Source organism: Triticum aestivum, chromosome 5D, assembly GCF_018294505.1.
Source record: "Triticum aestivum cultivar Chinese Spring chromosome 5D, IWGSC CS RefSeq v2.1, whole genome shotgun sequence".
Classification (NCBI taxonomy): domain Eukaryota; kingdom Viridiplantae; phylum Streptophyta; class Magnoliopsida; order Poales; family Poaceae; genus Triticum; species Triticum aestivum.
This window is the reverse complement of record NC_057808.1, coordinates 443,870,196-443,879,792: the sequence shown is the minus strand read 5'-3', so window position 1 is coordinate 443,879,792 and position 9,597 is coordinate 443,870,196. Positions and strand designations below refer to the sequence as shown.

Below are 9,597 nucleotides of genomic sequence, written 5' to 3'. Positions count from 1 at the left end.
CAAACACACCAAGTCATCACTATAGGAGGCCACTCTGGGTCGTGGAGCTCTGATCCTGCCAGCGGATAAGACCATGACTACGAGGACACGTGTCAAAGATAGAAGCAAGTCGAAGAAGCTTTACGCCGGGAATAAAGCAAGTCCTAAGATACCGATGCGTTGCCGCCGGGTGGTACCTAAGTTTTTCGACGATGCCCCCAAGTGGGTAAACCTGCTGCCGCTGGCAAGCCCGAAATGATGGGCTAGGGTTTTCCATCCAGAACCCTGACACGAAGAGCAAACCCGCAACGATGTCCCCAAAAGGTAAACGACACCTGAAGACATCACAGTTGTCGGCGCCAAAGCGCGGAGATTTTGCTCCAGGCCTCACCCGTGCCACAAAGAGGTACCAATGGAACCGACCCAACCCAAGGATGGGGCCGCCTTGCCAGCACGAGGCCGTCTGATCTTGATCGGAGAGTTGGAACCGTCGAAGCTACGACGACACCAGGAACGACCACCAACTCTCCTCTTGCTACCAACATAACCATGAGAAAGGTGCCACTATCGATGTCGCGTTGCTCGCCGCGTAGCCAAATGCGTAACCTCACCACCCAAGAACGTCACCTCCCAGGCCGACTCTTCGACTCTGCCAGGGCACAAGGAAGATAGGATGGGGCAACACATATGCCGACCCATGCGTGGAGAACCTTAGGCATGGGGTTTAGACCCTGTCTTGATCCAACCCGGCACCAGCAAGACTGGACACTGGAACAGGCCCACCACCCCACCCCTAATAAAATCCCAGCACAAGAACCTTCACCGTTAGTCGCCCGAGTCCTGCACAGCCGTAGACCCGTACCCGCGCCCTGCCCAGCTTGGGTCGATCCCATGGGAGCAGCCCATGCGCCAAAGAGGCCACTACCACAAGGTCACGGGACCGACCGGACCCGACCACCCATGTCGCAAGGGTGAGCCTCCGCTACCGCACCATCGCCAAAACGTCATAGACCGACGCCGAGAGAAGGGGGGCCGACGGCTAGCGACACGGGGGAGAAGGGTGTAGGAGAAAGGCGTATTGCAAGGTCACTTCAACCTGTTTGGTCGAATCCATTACAAGCTCTGGACCACAACGTATATGGCAGCAAGACAACAAGTTCAGATATAACTTCAAGACAAGTGAACAGTTAATGCATGAATGAACAATCTCATATATTAGATGGCACAACATATAGATAGTTTTGAAAAAAAAAATCAAGGGTGTGCACCAACACGGCACGGCCAACACGAGAAGATATTTTTTCTTTCTTCTTGAGGACGCACCGTACCGAATCAATATTTCCATACTGATCAAAGCACCGGGACTCCCAACTTCCAACCGAATTTGCTGGATTCTTGTGACGGCGGCAGCGATGGACGATGTGGCGGCGGCTTCGAAGCGGCGGGACGGGCCAGGACCTCCGTCCCTCAGGCACGGCGGTGACATTACAACCCTCGACTTCATCAGCCGCCTTCCCGACGAGATCCTCGGTACCATCCTCTCCCTCCTCCCCGATACCAAGGACGCCGGCCGGACAACCGTTCTGTCGTCGCGGTGGCGCCATCTCTGGCGCTCCGCCCTGGTCAACCTCGTCGTCAACCACCTCCTCTCCGGGCGGGAGCATGACCGCGTCGCCATCGTCTCCAAGATCCTCGACGTGCACCATGGCCCCGCACGCTGCCTCTCCTTCCACGTAGGCGGCATCTGCCTGCGCCGTGACTTGTGAAGAAAGTGAAGAAAGTCATGGTGGCTGCGATCGGAGACTTGTAATGGCGAAGAGGAGTTTTGGTTGCGTCGAAGAATGGCGGCACAGGTTTTTTTTTTCCTGTGTGTCGGGTGTTGAGCACTTGCAACGGCGGTCTTGGCAGGAGGGGCCGGCAACACAGGTGGACAACATTTTTGGGGGTGTTACTCGAGTAACAAGCCGCGATCTTTAGGGTGAAAGCCCAAGGTCTGACCTTCATTGGTTGTACCTGGCAATGGTCGTGTGAAGGCATTGTTTTTGGGATCTCGGACTCTCTCCGGGGTGAAAACTCAAGATCCTTGATCGGGCGACGGCAACGCTTGATCATTGTTTCCTTTTTGGAGGCGTCGTTTTTGGAGAACCTTCTTCTGGTGTCCGGGTGTTGTCTTTGGTGGTGGTTAGAGAGTCGATGTTGCGAGTGTTTCACCACTACGACGGGTTCTTTGTTTTTTTTTCTTCTCTCTCTTTTTTATTTTTGTTTTTGGCTGTGTGCATCCTTGATGTCTTTTGATATCTTGCCGGTGAAAAGGCCGAGTGTAATTGATATCTTCGCGATATTAATCCCCTTTATCAAAAAAATCTGCCTGCGCGGTGACCGCCACGCCATGTTCGACGGTTGGTTCCGGTCCCCGGCCCTTGATGGGCTCGAGGAGCTCAATTTCTATGGCTCTAGTCTGCCAGGCCAGCTGCCGCCGTCTGTGCTCCGTTTCGCGACCACGCTGCGCGTCGCCAGCATCCGCGCTTGTAATGTTCCCGACAATGATTACGTCTGTTTCCCTCGGCTGGAGCAGCTCAAGCTCTCCCGCGTCACCATCTCCGAGTCAGCCCTCCACCACCTGCTCGCCAGCTGCACTGCGCTTCAGAGCCTTGAGCTTCGATGGATCATCGGGCTCCGCAACATTCGGATCGTCTCGCCCACTCTCCGCAGTATTGCTATCTCAGTTTGCGGCCAACTTGTTATCGAGGATGCGCCTTGTCTTGAAAGATTGATCCCACTTGCTCAATATGTCGTCCCAATGACAATCAAGGTCATCATGGCACCAAAACTGAAGGTGTTGGGCTACCTGACTAGACAAATCTCCAAGCTTCTAATTGGAACCATAATCATTGAGGTATATTTCTGATATGAAATATCTTTTTTCTCTTGAAACTTGGGTGATGCATTTGGTTTTTTTTTCATTGGAGTTTGTTGTTTATTGATGTGTATCGTGTGTTTTGGTTTCCCCCAGGAGATGATCCCTGTCAGTTTCACCACGTCGGTGCGAACGGTGAAGGTCTTGGTTCTAGAGTCTATGGGCCCCAATCTGGTTGCAATTTTCGGATTCCTTAGATGCTTTCCCTGTTTGGAGAAGTTATACATCCATGTAAAACCTTTGTTGCTAAATGTTAACCACTCTAGCAAGAAAAAGTGTAAAATTACATGGAGCTATATAAAGCAATTCAAAACTGTTTTAATTTTGATCAATCATACATATCTCGAGATGCCTAGTTTGTACATACATAGATAATACTCCCTCCATTCCTAAATATTTGTCTTTATGGACTACCACATACGGATGTATATAGACATATTTTAGAATGTAGATTCACTCATTTTGCTCCGTATGTAGTCACTTGTTGAAATCTCTATAAAGACAAATATTGAGGAACGGAGGGAGTATTTAATAGAGTTTTGGTAAATGTTTCTCTATAGTAGTATTCCTCAAATTGACGATGACAAATATAGTTATAAAAACTGCATCTAGAAGAGCATTGAAGTTAAAACAATCGTGTATTTTTAATTTAAAAGTTATCCAATATAGATGTGGTTAGACGCTAGCCATAGGGAAATTACTCTTTTGGTTCCTGCAAAAAATTGCATTGTTTATTGTAACATAAGTGGTCACTATACTTAAATTTCTTCTTTTGCAGTTGCATCTTAACATGCATATGGAAGATGTGCCGCAACATGACACGCTGGTTGATCCTATCGAATGCCTTGACCTCCATCTAAGAGAAATAGTACTATACAACTACCAAGGCATGAAACGGGATGTTGACTTTGCCAAATTCTTCGTGTTGAATGCAAGGGTGCTCAAGGCAATGAAATTTGGTGTCTATCGTGCTAGCTGCAATGAGATATGGATGGCCAACCAGCATAGGCGGCTACAACTGGATAATAGAGCTTCTTGTGATGCGCAATTTGATTTCAACATAAAGTATGTTACTGCCAGGTTTTTCGGTAATAACAAGCACATACATGATATGTGGATGTCTGATCCCTTTGATAGCTCATTGTGTAAATGATGTCAGTCTGCTTGATGCATTTTCAAGAGATGCTTTGTTTATGTGGTCACATCTTTTATTCCAAATGTTCAGTGTCTTTTTATACGAGATGATTATAAGTTATTGTTTAACAACCTTTCTGTTTGCGAAATCCTTGTTGCTACCTTAGAATATGTACGTTAGCTGAAAACTGAAAGAGGATGCAGCTCCTCGCGGTCAGTTGTAGTGTTTGTTTTGTCAGCATAAAACAAATAAGAGGCGGAGGCAGAGGCGTAGATTAGCACATGTTACCCGCAAGAAAAAGAAGATTAGCACATAGTACCCGCAGTGCCGGGGGTCTAGACCTTTGGGATTTCAGGCCTTGCTCGCAAGACACACGTGGGTCTGCTAACATTCCAAAGATTTCCAGAGCCAAATAGGAGTCTTGGGGACTTGTGAAAAAGGAGCTTGTGTGGAGGATAGGAAACAGCTAGTGTGCAGATTTGGAGGTATCACTGGATCCCGGGCGTTGCAAGCTTCACTGAGTGGCTGATTTTGCTACACGTGAATGGAAAATGGGACAATTAACCTTCTTCACCAAAAAAAATATCCATGTTGATGCTGAAGAGGTCATGAAGGTGCACCCCTTACCGCGGTTGGTCAAAGATTGCATCACGCGGGCTCCTGAGAAGAGCAGCTTGTTGAGAAGCGTTTACCGTACGTATGGCCTCCGATGAGCTCCATGCTGCATCGACAACATCCACTAGCAAAGCACCAGATAGGCGCCACGATGGATGGAAGGCAATCTGGTCTTATCCAGCACCTCCGAAAGTGTGTGTCTTTGCGTGGAGGCTTGCTTCGGACTCGCTCTCTATCTGGTCTAACAAATTCTGAAGGAATGCACTAGCTTGTATCTGGTATACGGAATGGAACACGAGGACACCCACCATGCTTTTTTGTAGATTTTGCCAAGAAAGGTCCTTAATTATGGCATGCCATGGCAGAAGCCTGGCCGCTGCCCGAGGTGACCCTTCTTAGGCTATCTGGTCATGAATGGATGCTTCAAGTTGTATGCAATACAGAGTGGGCATAGTGGGTAATGTTTCTCATGACGCTCTGGCGCATTTTGGCATTCGCGGAAAGAGGCTTTGAACTCTAAACATGCCCCTCCGATTGAGGTGTCGAGACGTTTCCTCTCCAGCGTCTCTCCTGGTTTGTATTACACAAACTCTGAACCATGAAGAAGTGTATGGCGAAGTTGTGGTGGTCCTTGGATATTCATTGCCAAAAGGCAGTTGGCATAACTTCTACTATGCTTTAATTCCGGTGCCATCTGGTGATTTTTAGGCTTGCTCAAGAGTCATATATTTCCATTATTAATTGATTATTATTTTTAAAACATTCTAAGATTTGCTCAAAGGTAATTAACATTGGAGTTGCCTCTTTTTCATATGGTCATGTAATGCTTTCTATAGTTGAGCGGATCTTATCCCTTTAGCAAAGGAAAAAAAAATAACTTGAAAACGTATCAAAGTTGATTGGTCCCACTTTTTTACGAGTTTGAGTTTCCTTTCGTTTAAAGTAAAACCCAAGAACCTTTCTTTTTCTTGAACATCTTTGGTATCTAATTTGTACAAGAGATTTATTTGCTCTACCAAAATCCAATTAATATTTTGATATAAATATTCACATTCATATAAGCTCCCACCATTATTAGTGCCCCTAGAGTTTATGTATCAACTTATTAGAATATAATTGTGTAGCAATTTATTTTCATATGCCATCTATTTAATGTTTGTATTCATTAATGATTGTTTAACAAAACAATTGACTTTACTATGTATTATTCAGGGTCATCCATCTGATGAAGTTGATGCTAATTTTATGCTCCTAGTAGACAAATCAGCCATACTTCAAAATGTATATATGCAAGCCAAATTTGGATTTACAAGCACACCCCCAACTAGGGCCACTAACTATTCTCTTTCCTTTCATAAGCCATAAACCATGGGACACTACCTCTAGGTGAACGACGACTCTAGCATCATTACTAATGAGTTCGATTGTTCAGGCATAAGCCATGCCGTTTCTTTCACTAGCATGGCCACACACAAGGACAAGGGTGGAGGGGGCGCTGTGCTGAGAGATCACCATGGAGCGTTCAGGGCGGGTTTGTGCCACCACTTTCCGAATATTACTGACCCGGAAGCGACTGAAATTTTGGCGTGCAGAAGGGCTTTGGAACTGGCCAGGGAGATCAATGCACAGCGCATACATCTGGAGTTGGACAGTCAAGCCTTGATGCAGATGCTAAAACAGCCCACGAAGAACCTGGGCGTCACTGGTCCATGGGTGGAGGATTTAAAGCTTTTGCTGCATTCTTTTCAGGGTTTTAAAGTCTCTTGGGTTAGGAGATCTGCTAATGTTGCCGCGCACAAGTTTGCTAAAGTAGGGGCGGGAGACGAACTATGTAAGGTTTGGTTAGAAGCTCCCCCGGATTTTGTTCTTGATGTAATTTCGGATGACATTCCAAACTACGTGTTTTAAATAAAGCGGCAGTATTTCTCCCTCAAAAAAAAACTGTCCATTATCCAAGTCCATTGACTTCTACGTATAACCTAATGTATCACATGATCCATATGTAACAAAGAACAAGTAATAGTACATTCTTCTTCTTCTTTTTTGAAATCACTACATAGGCTTCTTGATACACATATATATACACTAGTGCAAGTCCGTCGTGTGCGCCTAGCCAAGGATGAACTTGTCCACGTTCGAGGAGGAGGTGCGCGTGTCCTGGCCGGAGGGGATGTAGGAGGCCTTACAGCTGGGGTCCGTGGTAGGCTTGGGGAGCCAGCAGAGTGGAAGACGGAGCCCTCCCGCGGAAGCTCCGGCACGCGCGAGTCATCGTCCATGGCATCCCTGAGATTTCTCGGTGGAAGTCACGATTTGTTGGAACGATAAGCAGCAGAGGGATTTTAGGAGCGAGAGGTGGGTCATGCATGCATGCATGCACCCGTAGTTAGCGAGTGCTACGCCACCTAACAGGGGATCAGATCCTTCAAAATGTACTACGTGATTTGGTAGTGAGGGACGGAGGGCGGCGGCGGCCATGGACGATGCGGCGGCGGCCGAACCCGAGCCCAAGAAGCTGAGGCAGGACGAGCAAGAGCCTCCGGCGAGCAGGGAGGGTGACGGAGACGGCGAAGAGAAGCTCGACCACATCAGCCGCATGCCCGACGACATCCTCGGCAGCGTCATCTCCCTCCTCTCCACCAAGGAGGCCGCGCGGACACGCCTTCTCTCCTCGCGGTGGCGCCACCTCTGGCGCTCCGCCCCGCTCAACCTCGTCGTCGACCGCCGCCTCTCGGGACGGGAGCGCGACCGTGTCGCCATCGTCTCCAAGATCCTTGCCACGCACCACGGCCCTGCTTGCCGCTTCTCCCTCGCCATCGGCGCCATCCGCCTGCGCCGCGACCTCTACGCCAAGTTCGACGGCTGGTTCCGGTCCCCCGCGCTCGATGGCCTCGAGGAGCTCCAATTCTACGGGGGCTGCAATCCGCTGCCGCCGTCCGCGCTCCGCTTGGCGCCCACGCTGCGTGTCGCCAGCTTCCGCGACTGTGGTTTCCCCGACGTTGCTGCTGTCCCCGCGCTCCGTCTCCCTCGGCTGAAGCACCTCAAGCTCCCCGGCGTCGCCATTTCGGAGGAAGCCCTCCTCCACCTGCTCGCCGGCTGCACTGCGCTCGAGAGCCTTGAGCTTCAGGGCAACGGGCTCAGCACTGTCCGGATCGTCTCGCCGACTCTTCGGAATATCGCTGTCTATGTATCTTACTACCACAAATCAGACGTGGTGCTTCAGGAGCTTGTCATTGAGGATGCACCGTGCCTTGAAAGATTGATCCCACTTGATTCAGGGGATGTCCCAATGACAATCACGGTTATCGCGGCACCCAAGCTAACGGTATTGGGCTACCTGTCTAGCCAAATCTACGAACTTGTGATTGGAACCATAATTGTTAAGGTGACGGGTCGTCTTATTTTTCTTGAAACTTACATATGATGCATTTGAACGTTTAATATTACATCACATTTTGTTATATTGATGTACATCTCAGTGTGTGTTTGTTTTTACCAGGAAATGATCCCCGTCAGCTTGACCGCGCCAATGCGCACAGTGAAGGTGTTGGTCCTAGAATCCATCGGCCCCAACCTGGATACAATTGCTCGATTTCTTAGATGCTTTCCTTGCATGGAAAAGCTATACATCCAGGTGAAAATCATTTTTGATAAATGTTCACTTCAGCAAAACGTGCAAAACTACAAAGCAGATCCAATGTTGTTTTAACTTTCAATCTTTGTCTTTATGGATGCCTAGTTGGACATACAGAGATAATATTCAGAACCATTTTTATTTTGCAATTTCCCCCAAACTCTATACGTTAACAGATGTAGTGGTCAAAACAGCATCTAGGAGAACTTTGAAGTTAAAAGAAACACATATGTGTAAGCTCAAAGTTGTTCAATAATCCTGACTTTCACACACACCATGCAACTAATCCATATGTGATTAGACACCAACTATCAGGAAATTACTCTTTTATTCCATCAAAAATAATATTTTATTCCAACATAAGTGCTTACAATACTTAAATTCCTTCTTTTGCAGTCACGTTTTAGGAAGGATATGAAAAATGTGGGTCCATATGACATACTCATTGATCCTATTGAATGCCTCAGTCTCCATCTAAGTGCAATCGTAATAAACACCTATCGAGGCATGCAGCCAGATGTTAACTTTGCCAAGTTCTTTGTTCTGAATGCAAAGGTGCTAAAGGTAATGAAATTTGGTGTCTGTGGTACATATAATGAGAAATGGATGGCTAATCAGCAGAGACGGCTACAACTAGACAAGAGGGCTTCTAGAGATGCTCGATTTGATTTTGAAAGAGATGTTGGTGGGTGTTGGTTTTCCAATAAGAAGCACACACATGATTTGTGGATAGCTGATCCATTTGATAGCTCGTTATGCAATTGTTGTTAATGCCCTTTCAAAATAATATCAAGCTGTACTCCATTTATCTTGCCATATTTTTTGTTCCAAACATTCTAATGTCTTTGTATTTAATGATCATAAACTTTTCTTCGCACAACTTTTCTATTTGAAATCCTTCGCTGCTACCATCTAGTATATTTATGTTAATTAGCTGCAAACTGGAAGAACATGCAGCTCCTCGTCGCTAGTTGCAATATTTGTTTTGCAGGTTTTACTATAACAGCCACACACATGATATATGCTGATGGTTATTCCTTTGATAGCTCACTATGTAAATGTTGTGGACTGGTTTGATGCCCTTTCAAAAGATATATATTTATCTTGTCTTCCCTTTTATTCCCCAAAGATTCTAATGTGTTCATATGTAATAAGTTTTTTGTTCCTTCTGCCATTTGCGAGTTGAGACCTGAAAGAGCAGCTCCTTGTGAGTTGGAACATTTTGTTAGCATATTTGTTTGAAAGTGCGTAGGAAGGAGCTATACTATTTGTCTTTAGTAGTACATGTAAAACAGTTATGTCCTTGTTTGCCCAAGTGTT

General features: G+C 46.8%; 1 protein-coding gene across 1 annotated transcript; it reads left to right on the top strand.

The window, feature by feature from the left end:
- Window positions 1-1,337: 1,337 nt before the first annotated feature.
- Window positions 1,338-9,157, top strand: LOC123120868 (uncharacterized). The gene is made up of 8 exons (XM_044540847.1): window positions 1,338-1,741; window positions 2,293-2,875; window positions 2,993-3,043; window positions 3,675-3,961; window positions 6,239-6,482; window positions 7,087-8,028; window positions 8,143-8,277; window positions 8,674-9,157. Exons 1-8 carry the CDS (start codon window positions 1,392-1,394, stop codon window positions 9,046-9,048), a joined length of 2,967 nt encoding a protein of 988 aa, XP_044396782.1. The 5' UTR covers window positions 1,338-1,391; the 3' UTR covers window positions 9,049-9,157.
- Window positions 9,158-9,597: the final 440 nt, after the last annotated feature.

Coding starts and splice junctions, on each gene's coding strand:
- LOC123120868 (XM_044540847.1), top strand. CDS start 1,392: ATGGACGATGTGGCGGCGGCTTCGAAGCGGCGGGACGGGCCAGGACCT. Junction 1,742..2,292: donor ATCTGCCTGCGCCGTGACTT/GTGAAGAAAGTG, acceptor GCCGGTGAAAAG/GCCGAGTGTAATTGATATCT. Junction 6,483..7,086: donor CGGGAGACGAACTATGTAAG/GTTTGGTTAGAA, acceptor TGTACTACGTGA/TTTGGTAGTGAGGGACGGAG.